This window comes from Seriola lalandi, unplaced genomic scaffold, assembly GCF_002814215.2.
Source record: "Seriola lalandi dorsalis isolate HSWRI2012SDOR001 ecotype SW California unplaced genomic scaffold, Sedor1 jcf7180002054297, whole genome shotgun sequence".
Lineage (NCBI taxonomy): Eukaryota > Metazoa > Chordata > Actinopteri > Carangiformes > Carangidae > Seriola > Seriola lalandi.
The window spans coordinates 67773-92686 of NW_019524850.1; the positions used below are offsets into that span (position 1 = coordinate 67773).

The 24914-nt window shown below is 39.9% G+C and overlaps 1 protein-coding gene across 2 annotated transcripts; it reads left to right on the plus strand.

Moving 5' to 3' along the window:
- The first annotated feature begins 889 nt into the window (after positions 1-889).
- Positions 890-24846, plus strand: LOC111654990 (chemokine-like protein TAFA-1). Of its 2 annotated transcripts, none has more exons than XM_023406203.2 (6): positions 890-1599; positions 2870-3014; positions 22153-22293; positions 23399-23523; positions 23717-23803; positions 23959-24846. In XM_023406203.2, exons 1-5 carry the CDS (start codon positions 1543-1545, stop codon positions 23747-23749), a joined length of 501 nt encoding a protein of 166 aa, XP_023261971.1. In that variant the 5' UTR covers positions 890-1542; the 3' UTR covers positions 23750-23803; positions 23959-24846. The 2 variants fall into 2 exon arrangements, with proteins under 2 accessions (XP_023261971.1, XP_023261972.1); XM_023406204.2 differs by having other exon boundaries at positions 891-1599; positions 2873-3014.
- Positions 24847-24914: the final 68 nt, after the last annotated feature.

Consider the following 24914-nt stretch of genomic DNA (forward strand, 5'->3'; position numbering starts at 1 on the left):
AAAACAATAAAGATCAATGATATTATTGATTTCAGGGTTCCCTGTTTGATATACACCGCCTACTGTGTGCTCCATGGCTTGATTTAAGTTCAGTCCTTATGTGTCATAGCACAGTATCAACATGGGAAAATGTCTGTGAGCAATGATGACTGTCCCTTCTCTCAAAACTATTGTTTTGCCCAGAACAGAACAATTCAGCACTTTATGCTATTTGGCTTCCTCCTATATGTCCCAAATCCCCTCTGCACAGAGTTGACTCTGCCAAAGCCTCAGACATTAATGCTGTGTTGTAGCATGCCTACATCTCAAGCAGTTTCTTGCTGTTCCTCTCACTCTGGGTATTCTTCACTCCTTCCTGAACTGGGAATGCACCCTGTCTTCCTGAGCAAGCATCAAAATAAAATGTGAAGTCTTTATGCTGTAGAGATGGCAGTGTGAACTGCAGGCCTTGGGCATGTTCTGCATGCCAGTGATAAAAAATCCAGACACAATGCAAAAGTAGAGCTCACCATGTAGTGAAGGTGGATGGGGTATGGGGAGGATCGAGCTACTTCCCACACAGAGATCAGTGCTGATTTACTCCAAATAACAGCACTCACCTCCCCTTCTTTGCAATGATCACCATTACGTCTCCATCATAGACTGAAGAACTCCCCCACTGTAGGTGAAGATTACCTTTAGCTGAATGGACATTATTATTTATCCACGCAATCCGCTTTCAATTTTCCTTTCTTCTCAGCATGTGAAAACATGTTCTTTTCTAATCTTCTTTTACGCACCTTCATGTAGCAACACCAAGGTAAGCTGAGGACTCAGGGTTTACTTCTCTCCCTCCTCATGCTCTTGTATCTGGTGGTATAACATATTGACTTTCTTGTTAGGTTTCTTTTGATCACTTAACCACGTTCTTCGCTCTCTAAATGTAGGACAGAGTAATGACTGACAACAAAAAAGGAAAAGAATGAAAGGAAATGTTCCCTCAGGAGCAAAAAGAGATCCATTCTAAATGTAAATAACTGTTAATCATGTGGTCAGAGCGACGTGTATAATGCCAGTTTCCCTGATTTGCATTTGTCAGAAGCGTATGATCAGGTGGAGTGCCACCATGCCATCTAATCCAGAGGCAGTCTGGCTTTAAGACATGTGATACAGTCTTTACACTCAGCCAGGCTGTACGGGAACATTTGTTTCTTAGTGCTCGCTAAGGGGGGACTCAGTGAGAGCCGCTGCTCAGAGGCTGCCTCTCACTGGAAGGATGCAGACGGTGGAAGAAGCGATTCCACTACAGTTAATTAAGGAGCACTCTGCACGTGCCTGTAAATGCGAAGGGGCAAATGAATTCAGTGTCAGTGGGAGCAGTGATATTTCAAAGGTGGAATTGAAAGAGCTGTAAATCTATTTCCTGACTCGGGCTTGACGGTCATTTCTGAATCACTGGACTGTTGCTATCAAAGTGTGGAGCAGGGAGGCAGAGTCAGTGGAGTTCCCTCCTCGAGCCAAATTCAGAGTTATTGGATGGGATCAACATGAGCTGCATTATGGATGGATTTATGTCATTCTGTTGAGATATTTACACTCTCTCTCTGTTGGGTTGCTCAGGTAAGATTTTATTCGTTTTACTCTTCGCAAGGAGCTATAGATTTTTGCATGAATCTGGAAAGTCATAAATTTACCAGAAAAAAAATCATTTTGGTTTTAAATGCAAAATGTGAGATCTGTGCACTCAAGGAACAACTGCACTCTGTGGCATACTGCTGAAAAAACCAAAGTGCATTTTTATTTTATCTCATTCCATGGTATGATTCTGTACTGATTATACTAAGAATAGTTGTTTCATTTAATATGTTTATTTAGCTATTTTCTGAATTATTCTATTGCCATAAACAAAATGGACATATGAAAGGACTTTAAAGTATTTTTCATGAGTAGAATCTTGAGAATTTACTTAATTTATATCCGTGCATGGACCTGAATGACACAAACCTATGCAATGCACTTTTTTGTCCTCCCTAAGGTTTGATAAAAGTTTTTATGCAGTTGAAAATGATCCAGTATCATGTTCAAATAAATCATATATTAAAGAATTCAAATCCAAATGTATCTCATAGATTTAGTGAATAGCCTATGATATGCATTAATAAAAAATTATTAAAAGATGATAAATAATCGAATGCTTGTTGGCAGTGTGCTGCTGTGAAAAAAAAAAACTGAAACAATTTCAGGGTTGAAACATTTTGTATTTTCTCCTTCATAGATTTCCTTCACAGCCACCCTTCTCCTATGACCAGGAGCATTCTTCGTTGTTCTATTTTTTTCCTTTCTTTTTTTCTTTCTTATCTAAACAGCATGGTGAAACATTACAAGGCTTTTGATTCCTATTATTGCTGTGTCACTGTCACATTATTCTGACAGATACAGAAAAGCCTCAGCAGCCAGATGCTTGCGAAATCTTATCTTTCTTTAAGTTTGATTTTGGTTTTGAGGTAGGAGCACAGCTCAGGAGTTGAAGGGAGTCAGCCTGTCAGGGGAAATCTCTGCTGCATGGGAAAAACTCCCCGGGGATCACTCCACATTTGCAGCGTTGTGGCTCAGGGACAAGACAGGGCAAACTAGGAAGACGAAACAGTGAAGAAGTCATACTTATATAATCATGCTAATGATAAATTCTGGTGACTAAAAGACTCCACTGAGGGCGTTAAGGCCAATTATAGACTGAAGTGCTTCTACACAATGTCGAAATTTATGTATTTGTATGTATTTTCATATTTTGTTCATGACTCCAGAAGTGAGTGAGTGTGTGTGTGTGTTGGAAGTCATAGGTTGAGAACATGATGTATTGTGTGTTGACTCCACCTTTGGTGGTCTCTAGCAGATGTGTCCTGTCATGTCCTGGCTGCTCTGCCTGTGCCTCTGGGTCAGTGTGACTGCCATTCAGCTGTGTCAGGCCACTTTCTACGACACCATCCAACAGCATCATGGGACGAGGCCTGGGCGAACCACCATTCACATGATCGGTGAGTCCTTCGGCGATTTCTCTCCTTCTCTCTACAGATTTCTTAAAAGCATCAAACTGTGCTAAAAAGCGCTGTCTTCACTTTGCTGCTATTGCTCCTCGAGGGCTCGACTGTAACATGCTGCGTTAGGTTGCTTATGTCTTTAATTAGACTGTCACAAGAAGGGAGAAAATAACAACACTTCATTTTGTTCTGGGTTCATATTTCTATCTTGATTTTATTAAGTCATTACATTCATTATTGTATTAGCAGTTCAGCTTAGACTAACAACCAATTATTTAGCAAGCTCATTGTACAGTGGCTGTTTTTCATTAAGATTTGGCCTTGATAGCAAGTGAATCTCTGTACTGAAGATCACACAGATAGACAATGAATGCTTTTGCACTTTCCTTCTTGAGCTATTACAGCTGATATTCATGCTACACTGCTCCTCCTCAATTTGATCTGTGCGATTGTGCTCCCTGTGAAATTGCACTGAATAGAATATGACCGAAACATTGCGGTTGAACTTTTGTTTTCATCAGGCGGATGTGAGCCACGGTTATGGTAAATAATTATGATCTCGGGATTCAACAGAGGAGAGGAAGCCGAATGCTGTCAGAACTTCAAAGGGAGAAGTCGCTGCATGAGCGTGCAGGTCCTTGGTGTCTGTTATTTCCTCTATGCGCCGGTGCACCTCAAGCATATCAGCAAGAGGTCTTTTCAATACTCTCAATATTGTGAATCAGAGGACTTCCTGTTCCAACACCTTCATTTCATTACTCAAGTCTGCACATGTTTATTAGAGGAGAAAAAACGCATACAAAAAAAAAAAAAAATAGAAAAGGACACTCACAAATAGGATATCTTTTAGAAAGTGTTCTCATGTCAACAAAAGGGAAATGGAATTAATATTTCAAATGTGCATTCAGGAACCTCTTTGGAGAAAACGAGTTCAAAGCGAAAAATCCAAATCCTTCAGGACCCTCTGCTACTAAAAGTGTAAATGTCCTGTCATTCCATTTACCATAGTATGGCTAGTCCTCACTCCTGGATAAATGAGATGCCAGTTTTATGAGAGGAGGATGGGATGCCTGTCTGGATTGATTCTGACACTGGGACATTTGTTCTGTGCTGTGTGTTGTGCGCCTGTTGGATTGGTGGGAGGATTGGGGTTGACGGGTCATGAATTGGTGGCAAGAAGGCCATTGGTTGCAGACCACTGGGCCAATCATTAAAGGCAGCGAAATGCCACAAGTTCACGGTGACTGGTATTACCAGAGGAAATCGAGATTACAGAGGGCGAGAGATCAGTTGTGTCCTTGCCAATAGGAATTTAGATCTATTGGGAGATGTTGTTTAGGAAACCACAAGTCAATCACATGTAGTGACTTTGGGAACAGCTAAATTGTGACCTGATCTTCATAGCTTTGCAGCACACACAAACTCTAGATAAATTGTTACCTGTGCATAAAAACACCTGTAGCGTGAAAAGGTATACAAGAAAGGTAGATTACAGATTTCTTTCAGCAACATTGTGTTGATCACTCCAAATGGGTTCTCAGTAATAACTACTTTTGACAGCGTATACGAAACTGCTTCACTCATGCTCCGACATATTGGCAGCCTTAATGCGAATACTGTGTGTCCAGAAGTCCATTAGCTGGATGACCCTTTCGTAGACGCTTGTGTATGCTCAGTGATTCGGACAAGGCGGCCTGCTTTTCACCCTACAGCTGTACTTACAGATTGGTGCCTGCCACTCTCTCAGATATGCTTTGGGCTGTTCTCTGCTTTCCCTGGTACAGGCAGTGTTGTTCTCTGCGGTATGATTCATAAGGTGCTGTATTTATTTGGTGCAAAGAGCGTGAACGGTGCACAAAAGAGAACAGATTGTGTTTGTCATGCATCTGTAAAGAACCGGGCAGAGATGTTGCTTTTGGGTTCGTGCATTTCCCGACCCCTGAACATGTCTATGGGAAATCACAGACGGGGAATTTTTCCTCTTCTAAAACTGACTTGCTAAAAAAATAAATCAACTCCTTCTTGCAACAATTTTAAACAACTAATCCAGCAAGTGAAAACATGAAAATATGCTTTGCATGTGTGACAAATTTCACTTTTTCAGTCCGCATGCTGTATGATATTTGGTAAAGATAGAAATATATGCTTCAGAGCAGCAAAAACAAAGGTGCGTTGAATGTGTAGCGCGGCAGTCTATTTCCAGTGGAAGAAATAGTGCCATCGGTGATGCACTGCATGTGGAGGTGTTTGCAGAGTGTATGACAAAGAGTAGATAGCGGCCGCCTGAGTCGGCCTTGCTCCCTCATGAACTCGCTCCCACCAACAGTTGACTTTGCGGGGTCAAACTGTTCATAACTGAAAGGTCATCGATCCTCGAACACTGTGCAGATAATGTTTTTCCTCGTGGCAGCTGTAAGACATGCAGCTGCGAGAGCACGTGCACAACGAGATGAGATACGGAGAGAAGCAGAAACTAGAAGTAACTCACTTGTAAGTATCCACTGTATATTATAATTTATTCAGACTTAAGTCATAAATACTTTACTCTGTGTGATATCATTTCACTGTCTTCCTATCCCCTCACACTGTTACCTACTATGATAGTCCTCTATAGTTACCCTCCCTCCTGCCTCCTCAACCCTGTCAGTGCCTCTTAAGGATGGGCCTTTTCAGCATGGATGTAATTTCAATGTCAAGCAACTTTAATATCAGTTTTCTTCTAATATATGGAGTATCCCTATAATTTCATTTTTTTCCAGAGTGAAAATACCATTTGAATCAGTCATGTCTCCTTTTCAGTAGCTTTAGTGAGGAGTAGAGGATCAGGACTTTTTTTTCCCCCCTATGCGCTCCAACAAAGGAAACCACTCGCTGGTAAAGCTCACAATGAAACAAACATGAAAAATGGATTTTCGGCTGTCACAAACAAAGGTTGTATCCTCTATGCACTGTTTTAGACACTGACAATTTAATAGCCTTATATAATGCATCCTGGAGGCACATTATTTTGACATACATCTTCCTCCACCCCTCCCCTAGACCTCCTCTCAACCATGCTCTCACTAGTGTCATCGCTGCTTCGCCGCAGTGCCAATGGGAAGTGGCGTGCAGCCACAGCCCGAAGCCTCCCCACATCTGGAGCTCAGCAAGCCCAGTTTGTCCTGATGTTGTTACACATGCTGCTGTGAGGTCAAAAGACCACTGGCCGCTCTGTAAAACACCAGAAAACTTGTCATTCTATAGCCTTAAAAGTGGATCGCTTTAACTTTAATGGCTCTGTTGCAAGAAAAGGCAGTGTTTGCTCAGCCGTTGTTGTATCATACATTATACCAGGAACAAACTTATTCGTGTCGTTTCCTTGGTTTGCCCTGAAAGAAAAATATATTCTTAAGTAAATGAATCTCAGGACAATCAGTGCCCTAATTATTACTGTATGCTCACAGCTACAAATAGGTTTTACATATTTCAGTATTTCCCATTTATTTCCCTCTTTCAGGGTATGAATTATTCATGAGAGAGAGCTCCTCTAAGCTTGTGGATATTTGTTTAAACAGCATGTTTAATTGAAGTCTTTCAGCCAATTCTGTACAGGGGCTATGGTTTGTGGTCACAACGCTTATATGCAAAATGAATTTCTGCAGCCCACAGCTTAATTAATTAGCCAACTTTCTCTCTCCCATGTCTACACCAGCTGTTTTTTGTCTTAGCCAGAATCCCCAAGCATTAATAAAAGGGGTGTTAAAGGCACACAAAGTTCATGGTTCGATAAAGATTGTAGTGGTAGTGTCACTGCTGTTTTTTGGGACAGTGAGGAAACTGAAAGGCTGCATTTCTTGTCATTTATTGTAACCCTACACACTACACTGGCTCTTTAGAGATCTCTTACTATTTTAACACTGACCGAGCAACAAATTGGAATAACATTGCTTACTGAGATATATATTCTATATATTATATTGCACATGGTCGGCAAAACACAAATTAGTCAGCACAGTAATCACAAATCAGTCACTGTCTTGTGGTCATTGCAGCGTTTTTGTGCTCGCTGCTGGCAGCAGTCTGCTATTCTGCTGTCAAGCTCATGACCTCTGAGCTTCCACTGTCGAACTCACGCTCCACTTCTGTTTCTGAAATATCTGACTGATCGTTTTGCATAAAAATACATTCCTCATCATCAGTTGCTTCAGGCGTCTTCATTTTTAGATTTACTGTCATGTTACTTTAACAGTAAGCTCACACACAAAGACACCTCATCCTTGTGTCTGGATTTATTCATAGTATCAGTGACTCAAAATGAGGAAGACAGGAAAACACAGCAAAAACTACTGTATTACCTCGAGCCTCCAAAGATCCTATCAACTTTTTTTTAGAGAAAAAGCACATTTACTGCCGGCTTGTGCACACCAGTGCTTTAGCTAAATGCTACAGTGACAAACGCTAACATGCTCATGTTTAGCAGGTATAATGTTGACCATGTTCCTCTTAGTTTAGCGTGTTAGCATGCTACCATTTGCAAAATAGCACTAAGCACATCATGCAGCTGAGGCTGATGGGAATGTCATTAATTTTGCAGGTATATGGTCATAAAGTAGTCTTGGTGTTATGCACCTCCTGGTCTTAAATACCTGAGGTATGTGTTTACGAGTTAAAAAGCGAAGACACTAAACAGTATTATATGAGCTGAGCCAACCAGACTAACCTCGTTCATCTGACAGTCGATATCTGGTACGTCACAATGCTAAATGTTTATTGGTAGAACTGGAGTTTGCATGACTTAGTAAAACTGTATTCATTACAATAATAAGGCTGTATTTATTTTGATCACAGGGTGGTGTAAATTAAAACAATTGGAGCACTAGAACAAACCATTACATTTACATTTATGTTAGAGCAAATTGTATCTAGGTGGTATTTACTGTTTAAGATCTGCTCAGAATTGTGGGAGACATTTTGCCTGAGAAATGCACCGATCCTTTCCAACCACTTTGCCTCTGTTACATATAAGAAGCAGTGCATCCTCTCTGGGTCATTAGCAAGGTTTTTAATTGTCTTTGTTTTGTTCAGTAGTTAGAAGCAGTTTTCTAAATATGTTGTTGTGACAGCTGACATAGCTGAGGGATACTTGACTCTGTAAACCCTGAGTTCTGATACAAGGCTTCAGTTTGCTTTAATCCAGAAATAGTCAGAGACGAAGCTCAGCTATTACAGATACAATCCTTTTGTTGTGTGCAAACAGGAAATCAAATAAATGCTTTTCCTCAAATTAAACAGTGTTCCGAGAAGCTATTGAGCTTGCTGAACATATATCTGTTCTAAAAATGAATTACTGGCTTCTTAACAGTTTATGGATAACATAAATTTTTAATACTAATTAATGTATAATGATGATGTTAGGTGTAATTAGTATTAAACTTTCATTAGTGTGAAATGTGCATCTACATTAGACCAGGGGCGGCTTTAGAGACATTTCAATGGGGGATCCAGACTTGGGGCACAGATTTAAAGAGGGGGAGGTACATTTGTAAAATGAGTAAGATTCACATTTAAAGAGCTGGGTCTTGGCAATAATAAAGTGTGCATTATTAATTTTATTTAATTAATTATTATTGTTAATTCGGTGTGATGAATGAATGCCCAGCAAATAACTTTAAATATTCTAAAGTGAAATAAAAACAGTAAATAGCTGATGTTTGTAAGTACCCAGCAGCCATGGACAGGTTATGAGACAATGGGTCCTTACGCCGGAGGCAGGAGCCACTCTGCCCCTCTTGGTGGTCGATTTGTCTTATTGTGTCTGTTTTGTGTTTCTCTTTTTAGTCATTTTATATCATGTGTCTCATTTTGTCTAATTTTCTGTCTCTTTTCAGTAGTTTCGTGTCTCTTTGCTGTCGTTGCTTTGTGGTTGTTTCACGTCTCTTTGTTGTCATTGGAGTGACTTTCCAAACAGAAATGTTGCGTCACTTAAAACAGAGGCACTGGTATAGCGGCCTGGTGCCTGTAACCGGTAGGCTAAGTAATAAATCCACGATAGTAACAAGTCACCAACTACCTATCACCTTCTGACTCTGGTTAGGGGCGGCACCAGGGGAGGCACACGCCCCCTCCAGCCCATCATCACATACAGCCTGTGTCACACTTTACAAGAATGATGCAGTGAACAGAGGTTAAATTAACTCTGGTGATTTGTAGAACAATACATGAAAAAGTGACACATGCACATACGTAATTCTGTAATGTTACAGTTTAATTGTTATTCACGCAATGATTCGGGAAGTTCAGGAAGAAGAACTGTATGAGAAACGTCTTCTCATACGGTCCACAACTACAACAACACAGCAGCTATAGTCACTAAAATGAGCCTCTGTAACTACTAAGTGCAGAGAGATCAGAAGTCAGACTGGGCAGTGCAGCAGTAAATACAGCAGCAGACATATCTGAACTTTAGTGGCAGTTTCTTCCTTTACTGGATGTTTCTGTAATAAAATTCTGTAGATCTGAGCTGATCACACAGACTCTGGGTCCTTTAATTAGAGTATTAGAATTTCTGATTAAACCAGAGCAAAAAAAAAAAGCAATACAAAATCATCCTGCTAAATAAACTCTCTCTCGCTTATGCTGTAAAACCTGACTGGTGCACTTGACTAACTGGGAGCTGTACTGGTAGCTGTGGTCTTGAACCCACTCTAGTTGCATTGCTGTTGTCTGCGGAGTTAATGCTGCTAGATGCTGCACAACAATTTGATTTGACTTGGATTTTAACTTCTTTTTTTCTGAGATTTTCAGCCAGAACTTAATGGGTTTTTATTTTATTTTAGAAACTTTCTTATTCATGTAAAACAAGTCCACTGCTGGCTGCCTCAGTGTTTAAACGATGATAAAGGTACCAACTCATAAATAGTAAACGAGTGGACGGAGCCGCAGGACTGAACAGAACGTGGTTTGCTGGAGAGGGAGACAGACGCGAGGGAGATGACAGCCACAAAGAACCAGAGTGGGCGATCAGCACAGCACAGCCACTTCTTTCTCTCTCTCTCTCTCTTGTTCTCTCCCTGTCTGATGTTTTTTTTTGTTGTTGTTTTTTTCACAATGAGCCACAGGCCGAATGTGTGTAGCTGCCCATCGGGAAGCGTCCCAGTTCTCCCAACGGCCAGTCCGTCATTGTAAACCCACCTCCCCTCAGAATCTGGTTGGCCACCTCTGTCTCTCGGTGCCTAGAAAGTAAACACCACTTATCTGAGGCACTTTACATCACCATCACTGGGTTCTGTACATTATTAGCTTTGCTTTGCCCCATCTGGAGTCAAAACCCACTGAGTTACAGGGTATCAGACAGCAGTCATTCCCGCCACAATGGCAGCACTTCAACTTTCTCTTGATTAATAACAAAAATAAATATATATATATCAGTCCAACCTCTTTCATCTTTTGTTTCCACACCGGAGAATCAAAACAAGCCCTCACAGTGGAAAGGATCGCACCATCACCACACTTGTCAGTAATTGCTGATGTCAGTGGTTGCACAGGACTGTGTGGGTTCACATGTGCACCGTTCCTCTTTACTTCAACATTTTTCCCCCTGAAACAAAAACTACTGGTGAATTAATGATAGCTTGCGTCCCCACTGTTTGTAAATATTATAACAGGGAGTTCAGACCGTCTTGTCTTGTGTGCACTGTGAATTATTCCAGCAAATATGCTCCCTGCCAAGGTAAAAGGCTACCCTGCTGTCAGGTTATTCCCCTTAACCCGCATTATGTGGAAGTGCAGAGATGTAACAAGTTTGTCACAGGCTGTTTTCTCCCTCTGTGGCTTTTGTAAAGGATGTTTAAGGTGTGGCAGCCCTCAGGCTCTCCCTGCTCTTTAGACGATGAACAGGGTTTTTGTCACTTCACTGTTGGCCATTTGTGGTGGGATTTGGATGTGTTTTTGAGGATTTCGTGACCCAGTTGTTAGACACATTGTTTATTAGAATCTAGTTAGAACTGAGTCTGGAGATTTTGAGTTGTTTTATACGACTAAAACACCCCCGTCGTCCCCGGACGGTATCAGCGTGAAGCATAGGCGCATTTTCATGTTTCTGCCGGTGGGTGCTCTCACCAGTTGAATGTCCCAACGTCATGTCAAATAAACGTTCTGCAAAAACCATGGCCTAAATTACTTGTTACTTTACTGATTTGGAAAAGGCAGTCAAATATACGCAAATATACGAAATTAACAGCGACGACTGTCAAACTTACAAACAGAGGGATTGGAGACGAAAAGTTCCACTAACGATACAAAACATGAAATGCAAGGAAAGTAATAGTCAGCGTCACCAGGATTATTTAGTGAAGAGACTCACTTGAACATTAATCACAGACCAAGTGAAGAAACCCAACACAAATCCAACATGACCGAGACCGTGACACAGCACTACAAGCGGCCCGCATTAACCAGCCAGACACGTTACAATAGGCCTCTGCTGTTACACACAGAAAGAAAGATACAAGCCCACATGGCAATTAACCATCAACACATAGAACAGACCCACGTAGCTAGTAAATATTCAAATTTGATCTGTTTTTACTCACCCATGACATCATGAGGAAAGTGTTAGGCCTGCAGCTGTGCGCTTTATTTATCGGCGATTATATCCAGGTTCCCAATTCGTGATACATTCCTGTGTGTGTTGTTGATGGGAGCGGGGCGCTCATGTCTTCAGCTCCGGTGCAAGCCTCACAAAACACCTTGTTTTTTGTGGTAGCATTGGCTATGCAAGGGAATTTTATTTTCCAGCTAGCTTGAAAAGTCCCTCCCTTCTTTTGACCATCTTAATTGCTGCAGTTGTCTTTATCTTCGTTACTGTTGTCAGTAGTTTTACTTGGTGTTTTTTGGGTTTCTGATCATAAATGTGTCCATTTTGTTGAAGCAAAGTCTCTTTGGTCAAGGCAGGTTTCCAGCCAGCCTTGTCCTACATTGCCGCTTCAATTGACCCCGCTACGCCGTGCTGAGTCAGGTGGAGTGTTGGAAATGCTAGATTGGATCAATCGGATGGGCGCTCTGTGATTGGTGACAGGTAGGGGCAGGGGGCCTGTCAGCCAGAGCCCTAACAGCGAAACAAATCACAGCAGCTTAGTCTCTACTGCTGGTGCAACCTAACACCAACCTGGAGTTTGTTATCAAATAAATTTGGCCCCTTATTGTACGCTTTCGCACGTGGGTGCTCGGCATTTTCCGTGGATGCTCGGGCCCGGAAGCACCGGTATCAGCGCCTGTAGTGTAAAGAAAAACTACTTCTATTAATTTATCCTCCCGGTGAACATGGGACCTCATTTTCTAATTTTTGATTATTTCAATGAAAGAAATACTTTTTTTTTTTTTTTTTGCAGATAGAATTACGCCTGAGAGATCATTTCATATGGCATTGCCTTTGTGGTAGCCTATTTTAAATGCTTGGCAAGAATATGAAATTCATTATCATTACTTAGACCTCATTAAACTGAAAAGAAGCATCTCAACTTACTAATTGGTTCCAAGGGGGAGGGTAGTATGAGTATAAGCAGAGTAATTAATATTGGGTTTATCAGGCTCTATTGCAGATTTCAGGCTTTTTTTTTTATTATTATTATTTCCTACTCTAATATCTCCTTGTTGTGCCATAAGTCTGTACACTACAGATCCAATTACCTTTCCTGGAGAGACTGGAGTATGTGTATGTGTGGGGGACAAGAGTGTGAAAAATACACTTTTGTCAAATATGAACAACATGATGGAAGGACTGACAGGAAGAAAATAAATGACAATAAAATACAGAACATGTTTTTTCTATTATGATCTGACACTGTATGTTCTCATTTGACAAACTTTAATGAGGCATTCAGTAAAATAAGCATATCTACAATTTCTCATTCAAAACATTTCATATAGGAGCTGATAATATTTCACTATACACCAACACATGTTCTATAGCTTCCTTCATTGCAGAATGATGTGATTAAAACGATCATGTGACAATCTGTGCTGTGGTGCCATACTGAATAAGTAAAGAACCATCCCCCTGCAATCATCCCCCCCTTATCAGCTTGCAGGTCTTGCATAATCAACCGGTACCAACCCTTCAAAGTACATGTCATGCAACGCGAAAGGTCATTTAGCCTTTGTATAATGCATTATTACACAGTTTACATGTTGCAGGCACATTGTCTGGCTGGCAGTGAGAGGGCCAGCAGTCACATCAGAGGCAAGCAGCTGCTCTCTAAAGGCTCTCTGACTCGACTCCATCTCTGTTTCCTTTTCTTCTCGCTGAATGTAAGGCTTTCATCAGAGCAGGCGATCTAAAAATATGAAATACCAGTTTTGGACATTTGCCAGTCTGGGAAAATGGCTTGATAGAAGGAGCAGCTTGACATTTAAAAAATGAAGGACATTGCACTGACAGAAGACGTATTTTTACATTGTAATTTTTCTGTTTGCCCATTTTCAAAAAACCCAGAAGTGAATGTGTGCTTGGAGAGGATAATGCATGTTGTTTATGTGTGTTTAATGGACGTGAAAGCTGCTGTGTGATTGCTGTTGTACAGTGCATCGCTGTCTCGCTGAACAAGCCACACATCTCCACCATAAAAACCAAATAACCACGGGCGTTTTTCATGTGCAGGGTCCTACTCGTTGAAAGTCAGAATAGCATTTAATGCCCTTGATCAGGACCAGTCTTGCAGTGTCCTGGGCCCGGGTTGTGTGTGACAACAGGCACGACAGGCTTTGAGGCTCACATGCAAATGAAAAACCCATTCCCTACTACTCGCGGCTTCCTCTGCTCCATGCAGTTTTCATGCATCTTAAAACAACACCAGCTCTGCTCTGCGAGTAGTCCTTTTTGCATTTCAATAAAGTATCACCCATCTTTGGCCCACTGCACAGGACCAATCTTACGGCCTCCTTGTGTGATACGCTGTCAAAACCGCCAGCCATATTTCATGAATTTCTATGCTTTTATTTGTCATGGACAGTGCTTTTTTCAGAGTAGAAATTGGTAGTTTTCTTTGCTTGTAAATTGTTTTGATCCCCTTCTCTGGCAAGCACATGCACTGTCTCTTACAAACACACACAAAGTGTAAACTTGGGAGCACAGACATGCGAGAAATCTAGTTTGTTGAGGAAAAAAAAATCCTCATGTGTTGACACCTTTAATATCTGTGTCTTTCCCCGAGCACTGTTAATTCTCAAAACATTTCAAACTCTCAAGTTTACATCAACACACAGCCCTCTGCATTTTCTTCAGCCTTGAAACAAATTTGTCTCGCAGTTTATCGAGCAATATATCACTCACTTTCACCTGAGCATTTATGTCTAGAATAACAACAGTACTACAGGGACTTCAGATGTTTTCACAGAAGGCAGGGGAAAAAAATAGTCACTCAATTTGACACCATGCAGTCACATATTTTGTGCCTCTCACTGTCTTCCATCTGCATTAATTTGACATTCTCTAATCTGGCACTCCCATTTCCTGTCAGCAACAGAAATGCTGTAGCCTGCTGGTTTGGAAGTCTGTAGAGAGCATGCACAGAGAGAAAGTGGAGCCTATTATGGGTCACCTTGGATGCATTTCCCATTAAAGGGTGAGCATGCTGCTCTAAAACGGGGACTGCTGTGGTTTGGAGATCAAGGCCTGCTGTCTCTTGTAAATGACTTTTACGCTACAAAATAATTAACCACAGGTACGGACTCTGTGTTTGCAGTGACTTGCACGTGACATGGACTCTGAGGTTATAGGGAGTTGTCAAATGTCATACAGTTATCAAAATACATTGTCACATGGCACTTGAATGTGTGTGTGCATGTGCGTGTGCGTGCACATTCAGTACAGGGTGTATACATAATACCACTGGCTGCCAATCACTGGAATCCAATGCCCCAGGAGAGAAACAGGTTACCTGCTAAATTGAGTCCCTTAGGTTTTCCATGTGGTTTTCCATGGAGTGTAACTGTGACTACTCTCAGTGCTTTCATTTCAGTAATATAGTGTATTCATTAAATCCACATATTGCACTTATAGATTATTAGGTTTTACCCAAATGACAGAGGTTGCTCAGAAACCCTCTATAAATTGCTCAAGTAGATTCTTTTTTTTCGTGAACACACAGTGTTGAACGCCTGGAACAGATGGCAGAGGAATGTTGCCATTCAGACGGTATACTCGCTATCAGCATCTCCAGAGACAACCACACAGTCGGGGCTCATTACAGTAGACAGCGACTCATTGCATACTTATTGCGTAGTGACATTTCTATTGAGATAGACTGACCATTTTCCTCTGTGCAAAGGCTGTTTCATCACGTTTGAAGAACCATTTACTGGTCCCACGCGAACTCTGCTCACATTCATTAGGCAGGCAGAACTGCAGATCCACGGAAACTCAGAATCGGCGCTACACGTCCATGTCATGCACGATTTGACAGCATCTGCCTTCATCCAGGCTTGCTGTCCATAACTCATCGGATTTCGATGCAGCGTTGTTGGCTTCCAGCATGACTCATTGTGCCGGAGACTCAACGGCACTCGCGCTCCATCCAGCAGCTGAGACACTGCTGATGCCAGGTGTTGTATTTTGTGGAGATAATAGCATCACACTTAAGTGCTCTGACAAATTTCCATGTGGTAAACCTGAACGGAGCAGATCCCTCTGCCAGAAGTTGTGTAGAGTGCCAGAGGGTTTCTTAGGTTTCACAAAAGTCACTTTTTCTCAGTTGAATTTATCTCACAGCATCTATCAACACAAACATAACAGAAGATGTTAGTCACTTTATGATAGGTGAAACAAACCAGAATAAAATAGATGACCAAGACAGACACAGATAATGGGGTTGAGATGATTCCAGAACTTAAATGTTTTTTTTGTATTTTTGCTTGTGATATTATCATTTGGCCTCAAATTTTATACTTAACATTATCACAAAGGGGATAACACAAGTGGACATATAACTCATTTTAGTGTGTAACAGGCAGTGATCTATCATTTAATGTGGTTTTGTTATTCTAACGTTGGAAAATTGGTACAGTGGAACAGAAAATGTCAGACAGCTGGCACATAACAGTTGTACTGTATAAAATGTAATGACTTGCATTAAGGTATGTTATTCATTTTTAACCTTGGAAACAGCTGTTAAGAAAACAGTCTCACCACAAAATTTATTTGTGATGTTTCTTTTGAACTTTACTCAAATTTAAGGTCCTCTTCCAACTAAGCATCAACAATTCAAATATTTTCTACAAGTAATCCTTCAGTATCACATCACATGATCCTCATCAGCAGATGGAGTGTGCCCAGTTGTTGAAATAAATGAAAAAAAAAACAAAAAACAGTACATTGAACCGTGCTCTAATAGCAACAACGCAACAATGTAAAAATAGCAAAAGTACTATAGAATGGGCAATAATTAGGTCCTAAAAAACATTTTCCCATAAAACAAGTGAAAAAATCTGTTATATTTGCAAAAAGATTTCAGTTTTTCTCACTGTTTTTAATTAAAATGAACCAAAAAAATGTAATGAAGAAGAAATATTAAATAGCAGAAAAAGGAAGGACTCAGGTGAAGTACAAACACACCACTGATTTGACTAATTAAGTTTAAGTTAACCTGTCACAAGGAGAACTGCTCAGTCTGTAAAACAGTTGAATAATGTCTTTTACAAAATGGAGATGGAGGTGTGATGTTTGAAAGAAGTTTGCATTTTGGGGCATCTAATAAAGGCTGCTAACAAATCGTATTATGGGAAATGTAAGATCCAGGGTTTTTGTGGTGTTTGACCCACATTATGCACTACAGAGGTCACAATATGTCAGCTTCTGTTGCATTGATTCTTTTTTTAACCAGTATCTTGTAAACTTTTTGTAAGTGCAATAATAAATCACTGCAGTATGCCTTTAAGTACAGTAAATGCACTTTGTTACTTTCCATCACTGTATAAATGTAAATATTTCTGTGCATATACAAAGAGACAAATTATTTATACTTTTTTGTAACTATCTGGAATGAATGTTCAGTTTACAGCCAACCTCTTTCCACTTATAATGCTTAACTTGGTTAAATATCAAGGCAGCACTCATTTCAAATTCATAATAATTCATAAAAATGGCACACGGCATCTGTAGCTCTGGAATTAGTCAAGGCCGAAGACAATTGCAGGCAAGACCAGAAAAATTTGGACCGTGGACCGTAACACTAAATAGGCCTAAAGCAGATGTTCATTGTTCTCAGGGATGATTTGTTTTTTCCCAAAGCCAGAATAGACCAACAAAAGGAATCTTAGCATGGGCAATCGAATCAATGTAAGAAACGAGACAACACCAGGAGCAAATCCTCACAGAAAACACGGCACAACCACCATCTCATAACGCAGTTAGTTATGAAGTTAAGTTATGACTTTTTCACCTCTTTCACACCGGGGAAAAAAAAAAAAAAAAAAAGAGCTGCACCTTTTTGGGAGGTCACGTCGTCTCCTGACAACTAGAGTAATGAAGAGGCAAGAACACGGAGCATGGCAACAAAAGGGCAGTTCCAGTTGAGCCCCTTTGCTTCTGTGTGACCTCTGACCCGACGAATGACAATTTCTGTGCGACCCTTGTTCCCTGTCAGTCAAAATGTTGCAGAGGGACAACACAAGCGCTCACACACTCTCTCTCTCACTCACAGACACACAGACACAGACACACACACATACACATACACACACACATACACACACACATACACATACAGACACCCCCTGAAGCCGCTTGTTATTTGGCAGGCTGACTTTGTTCATAGTCAGTGATAATGGCGGGAAATGGAAATACAGAAAACAATTATACCCTTGCTTGGCTCCAGCCCTCACCTGATGAGAGCGTTCATCTCCAGCTATGTTATTCTCCGTCTCCCTCTGAAATATTTAGAATGCAAAGACGGGGTCTCGGAGCATGCAGCGTGTTGTAGTCAGAGGCTGAAACCACGAGTGAACTTGAAGAGCGCTCGTCAGTGTTGCATAGCTTTTGTTTAAAGGTATCCAGTACACCTGCCAGCTGGAAATACCACGCTGATTTGCATTTTTATTTGATTTTAATGTATTCTTTGGAGGTGATGATTTCCAAATATAGACTATCCCGATTCTTTGCTCTGTTTGCAAGCAACAAGCAGTGCAAGTTAATTCTGTTGAGTAGTGTGTTTTTAATAGATCAAAGAGGAAATCTGGGGCTGTCTTATGCAATTAAGGAGATGCATTAAGAAGAACAAACCCCTGTGGGCTGTTGTTTTCAAATGATGCCCCACTGCTTCCACTGGTACATCACGATTAACGTTGTGCAGACATGCCCTTTTGTTGAGTGCACCAGACAGCAGGCAACATTCTCCCAGACCGGCTACAAGATCTGGATATTTTTTAGTTAAACCAAAGGCTGTTGATGTTTTCTGAAATACAGAGCCAGGAGTCATGATAACCCCCGAGAAGCTCAGCAGACTTGGCAAGAAGCAGGGAAGAGAGAGGCTTTCTTGATACTACCCTCCACCCATTTTTTTTTTTTTTTAATTTATTTTTTATTTGACTATTAATTTTTTTTTTTTTTTTAAACATCCTCATCCAATCAACGCCTTCTTATGAAGCTGACACTCATTCTCTTGATTCATACTTGCCCCTGCACGAGCAGATTTACAACCTGGCACTGCTAATACGCTTTATATCCACTCTGAAGAAACACTGCATCCTGAGTGAAGCACAGTCAAGTTCATCACAGTCTCTCTCTGACGTTTCTTGTGGGTTTTTATGCATGTAAGAGAAGATGAAGATAATTTTTAATCTAGTGCAGTAGAAGTTGAAGAATCAAGTGTGAGACAAGCCTAGAGATCCACTTCTATTCAACGGGTCAAGTGGGGCTGTGTGCTGGTTAATCCCCGCAGGGTCTCAAATGATGGCTCAATTATATCCAGAAACTGACACATAATTTTTTCTCTTCTTTGAATTCTTTGAATTTAAGCTACTTTATGGCTTAGTTTGGCTTTGGGTTGAACAAATACTGTGTTCTATGTAACACAGCTGTATATACAACAGTAAACCGGTTTTTGGCAAGCTTGAAAATTGCTGTGTTGCAATCCCAAATGATTTGAGATTTGCAATTCAAAGCTGTGTGATAACACTGTATTGTGTAGCACCCAATTTAACATTAATAGGCAGTATTAACACGTAATGAATGGTTTCCAATAAGTATGTTTTGAAGGGATTATTCATGTATTTTTAAAAACTATTTTAGAGCAACAATTGGTTGATCAGTTGATTAACTGATTGACAGGGCAAATATTTACATAACCAATTAATCAATTTAGTAATTTATCAATTAAAGATCATCTTTGGTTCCAGTTTCTCAGATATGAGGTTTCGATGATTTTCTTTGTAATATAGTAAACTATATCCTCGGGTTTAGGACTGTTGGTTGAATAAAACAAGCTATCTAGTACATAACCTTAGGCTATGGGAAATTCTAAGTATTTTTGCTATTTTCGAACAATTGGTAATTGGTACTGAAAATGATTGTTTGTCAAAGAAGCATCTCTATCTGGTCTATAATCACTGACTGATAATACAACTGTGAAATGGCTGTAATCATATATAATTTTATACAACTAGATGCATTAACCATTAATCAGAGTGTGTTATAAAGCACTTATTAACTATCTATCAACATGTATAAATCTTTCAAAGGTGGATTTAAAGAAGCAAAAACATTTTTTTGCTTTGAGCTAGTAATCATTGTCTAAGAAAAGAAAAGGCAGAAAATACCCCTCACAAGGTCTGAAAACATGTGATGTGTCTAGATGGTAATTTGTTTTCCAACAAAGAGTTCAAATCCCAAAGATATTTCATTTTAAACGATATGAAACACAGAAAAGAAGCAAATCCCCAAATTTAAGCTAAAGCTACAAACAGCAAATATTTTGCAATTGGCACAAGTGAAATTTTTATCAAAAGTGTTGACAATTAATTTCTGTTGACCAGTTAATCAATTAACTGATGGATTGTTTCAGCATATCATCTATAACAATAACTGTATTATATTATTTTTTCAAGCATTAAGCTTGTATACAAGGTATGGGTGCTTCTTTGTATCTGCTTCTGCTTACAACTATGTTATTGTTTGTTATCAGTTGTTTAGATGCTTCTTATAAATGCTAATTATGGGATGTTAAAATAAGGGCCAGTTAATTGTCACCACTTGGCTTTTATATTGATTGACTGATGATTTTTTTTGAGATGCAGTGATTCGATGCCGTTTGCTGCTGTAACTACGGCAGGTTTTTCTCTTAAGACGGTGTGCACGGCTGTGTTTTTGCTTCTAAGAAACTGCTCTGCATCAGGAGGGTCTCACAAACCAAAATATTCAAATGTAGTTAAAGCGATATATGCAAATGTAGCCATGAAACATTTCACAAACCCACAGCTCATTGTCAAACATTACTTCAAATCACTTTGCTGGCAATATACCAGATACTTTTCCCCCCTCTCTCTGCTCTTTCTCTCTACAACCTCCTTGATCTTGTGTCATGCTGACGGGTGTAATTGTCAGACGGTCCTTTGCTGCACAACTCTCATATGTGGAGAGTCTGAGCACAGTGGGTGGAAGAGGCCAGCGGTTGAGGTGGGTCGAGTCCGCTCGGTCCAGTCCTCTCATCCTTCAGGGCACAGCCAGTAGTTTGGTGATAATTGCATGGTGGAGCCAGTGTTCATATTCATGATAAACCTGAAGCAGGCCTCTCCTGCTAATAGATTATCAGTCCCTTTTTTTACCCTTCCAGCTCTCACCCATCTCTTCATCATCATTTTACATTCAACAAACTGCAGGGGCCTATTTCGCAGAGTGAAGGAGTGTAAAGCTCAGGAATAATTATTCTTGTTTACGGCAAACTTGTGTGATGTTTTACAGTTATTTCACTGCATGAAATAAACCTGTGAAAACAAAGAATTTATGAATATGGAAATTATAGATTAAGGACGAGATACACGTGATGTATTCAATATTATGAGCAGAAATATGGATCTGACCGTGGTGAAAGAAGTATTCAATATTCTTTTGCTACAATGTAAAAAAATACTCTGTAAAAGCCTTTCATTCAAAAGGTAAACATACATCAGAATTATCAGTTATATAGAGCAGTAAAATGCCCCTGTGACTGATATATTATTATATATGAGATTATTAGATTGTTAATACTGTTGTTAATGCAATGTATAAACAGCATTTTACTGTGGTAGCTTGTTGAGGTGGAGCTAGTTTTCATTGGTCTGGTAATTTAGTCTTGAGGTTCCCGAACTTTATGGGTCAAGGCCTCATCAAAGGGTCACAAGATAAATGTGAAGCGTCACCATACGATTAATTGGAAAGGTCTGCTACACCAATTGGTTTTCATTTCTTGGACTTTTCTCTAATCTTTGCCTTTTTGTGACATATTAGATAATAGTAATATAAATGAAACCATGCAAGAGGTTTAGAGAGGGAATGTCTCTTTGTTGCTAACAACTCATGGGTATCTGAAAATTGACAAGGGACACCAACCGCACACTCATTTTTAATGAGGCATTACAAGACTCTTTTTTTTCTTCTCTCAACTACTCATTTAGTCTATATAACTAAAAAATAAAAAATAAAAAAAATCACAAGACAGCAAAAAATGTCAAGATGACATCTTAAAATGTCTTGTCTTGCCTGACCACCAGTCGAAAACTAAAAGATATTCAGTTTCCAGTGATGTGGATCAAAGAAAAGCAGAAAATCGTCACACTCGAGAAACTGGCACCAGAAAATACTTAATATTTATGCTTTAAAAAATTACTTAACAAATAATCTAGTCATAATAGTCATAATAGCTGTTGATTAATTCTCTAACAATCAACTGATTGTTTACTCCTGAAATGAAGAAGGGTAATAATATAAAGTAGCATGAAACGGAAATAGTCAAATAAAGTACCTTCAATGTAATTACTTACTTTGAACCAATGATAACCATCTATGTTAATCTACAAATGTCCACAGAACGAGGTGTTCAGAAAGTAGAATGTTGCTTTGTCTGATCGCCCCTGAGATGCTGATTTAATGTAGTTTGTTTTCTGTGTTTTTTTTTCTCCTTATCAGAGGGGGGCACATGTGAAGTAATTGCTGCTCACAGATGCTGTAATAAGAATCGTATTGAGGAGCGGTCACAGACGGTCAAGTGTTCTTGTCTGCCAGGGAAGGTGGCTGGAACCACCAGAAACAGACCTTCATGTGTTGATGGTGAGTAATAAAACAGATAAAGAAAAAAAATATATATATATATCAGGTTTTACTACAGCGCTGTCCCAAGTTTGCATGGGGAAAAATATTTGTTTTGAATGTGCTTGCCTTGCAGGAAAAGAATGGTTTCCATTTTTATTCAAGTAAACATGTACTCTATTATACGAAACTGTTACGTTTTGTAAAGATACAGAGATTTGTTCAAATAAAAGGCTAAGTCACCCATGCAATGCCTTGTCCCAGATAAGATGAACATTAACTGGGATAATGTCACATTCAAATTCTGCTGCTGACAGACAGCAGAAGGTATCTGCAGGGGTAAGCTTTACTCCAACAGCAGATAGCCAAACACAACTGCTGAATGTAGCATACCTCAGGGAAGAGTCAATAACATAATGCAAAGAGATGCAGAGGGAATCGCTGCTGATTATATATGGGCCTCGTAGATATTTCATAATGGTTTCATAGATGCTTCAACAAATGTCAGTGACGCAGATTCAGTTCCTTGTAAGAAGGATGGATTTGGCGCTCAGGGTCTAATACAACTAAAACACATATTGGCTTTAGGAAAACCTCTCACCTGCAGCTTTTATCTTAAATCCTTTTTGCAAATATTACTGCAATCTCTGAGCGGACTGGGGGAATTTGAGGTCTCTCAATGTCAACTCTGACATATTCTGTTCCTCTGTCACACATTACAAACCATTTACTGTCTACTTACCCTGTATTTAAGGCAATTTTCTTTCCTGACGGCAGAAATGTGGCGTGCATTAAAGTCAAGTCACAGTCACACCCACCGATCCCCTCACTCAATGAAAAGAATGAGTTCCACCCTCTGCATTCATGTGTAACTGGCTTCTAATAAAGAAACCGCATTGTAATAAGCAATGGTTTTACACTGAAACAATTTAGCTGAAGCATATGCATATGACACACACAGCCAAGTTACTTACCTTTAATATGACACATTTGATAATTAGGATTAGCAAACAGGCCACCTAATGGCCATTTATCTGCAAACTGCCGGGCTGTGCTATCTGGCTTTGCACTCTGTTAGGGTGAGAGGTACCTGCATCACCATTTCTCTTGTCTTTGTTGCCTGTAGCATCCATAGTAATTGGGAAGTGGTGGTGTGAGATGGAGCCTTGCCTGGAGGGGGAGGAATGCAAGACGCTCCCTGACAACTCAGGCTGGATGTGCTACGCCGGCAACAAAATCAAAACTACAAGGGTAAGATAACCTCTCCTGACCGCGGGAAACAAGATGTCATAGCAGAACAATGGGATAGAAATGTACCGCGCTATATGACACTACCAGTGGCATCAACAAAACAGCATAGTTACCGGGATGGAATTTCACTGCAAATTGACTTGTTAATAACACAGTCTAACCCCTTAATTTCCTTCTTCTCTTTTCTTGTCAGAACACTCAGCCATACACAACATCAACATATTAGCACGTTGCAGAAAGGACGCAAGGAAATGCCTCTGGTGCAAGGGTTAATTTGCAGGTCAGCCTCATATTTTTTATACTGGGGCACTGATATGCTAATTAATTTCTTTCAACTGTCTTAATTGCCAAGCTTTGTAAAGGGCAAAACATATGATTTATATTCATCTGTGATATTTACATCCTTCTAAATACGCGTTTCCTTCTCTCTTTCAGCACTGTCACAGGACCAATTACCACAAAGACAATGAACCTATTGTTGCTTTAAGAAATATGAACACTTCTCAGATTAAAGTGTAAAAAGATGTAGAATACATAAAGCACATCCTGCTCAAGGCTTCTGAAAATACTGACGCTCCAAGCTGCCTGCGGGGAACTTCATCATAACCTTGTAATGAATATATTTTCATCATTTCTTTCTAACTTTGAGATGGAACATGAATGTCTGCATTTGGATTAATATCTGGATAGCATCTGATGTCCCTCCTCAGACATCAGTGAGACAGATGTCTATGAGGAGGCACCAGACAGGAGAGGAATACATCAAAGGACGTGGGATGAGCAAGACCAGTAGTTGACAGCCCTCAGGATTTTATTTTCTCTTTTTAATATTCTAAGAGGAAAAATATTGTACATAAATTGTTTGTCATTTCTTGTGCACATGAACTTTATTTATGGTGGTGGTGAATATCGATCATTCGAGTCCCTGAATGCTGTCTTGATCTTCCCTTTTCTTACCCACAGAACCCAACACAGCCAAAGTTTGGACGAGGTCAAAGAGGTTTGACTTGACAATGAAACAGATGTATTGTGAGGGAGATGTTTTACAAGTACAGCTTGTGTATCTTGATACTGTATATTTTACCACTTGTTTGTATGGTACTAGTATGCCTTTGATCACCTCTTTAATTACTTTACCAGTCAAATTTGGTAACAAGTCAGCTCCCCTGAAACTGAGTGATTCACCAAAAATGTGATACCAGTAGGTTGTTTTCGATACTTGAAATGCCTTATTTGTGTCAAATCATTGAGATGATGATATTGTACATATGAAGCCATCTATTGATATGTGCTGAAATTCCATTAAAGTCATTGTTCCTGTAACTAATGTGAGTGCCACTCTTATCATAGTAATCACACATCTGTTGATGCTAGAGCAGCCAAATCACTGC

Coding starts and splice junctions, on each gene's coding strand:
- LOC111654990 (XM_023406203.2), top strand. CDS start 1,543: ATGGATTTATGTCATTCTGTTGAGATATTTACACTCTCTCTCTGTTGG. Junction 3,015..22,152: donor AACCACCATTCACATGATCG/GTGAGTCCTTCG, acceptor TCTCCTTATCAG/AGGGGGGCACATGTGAAGTA. Junction 23,524..23,716: donor ACAAAATCAAAACTACAAGG/GTAAGATAACCT, acceptor TTTTCTTGTCAG/AACACTCAGCCATACACAAC.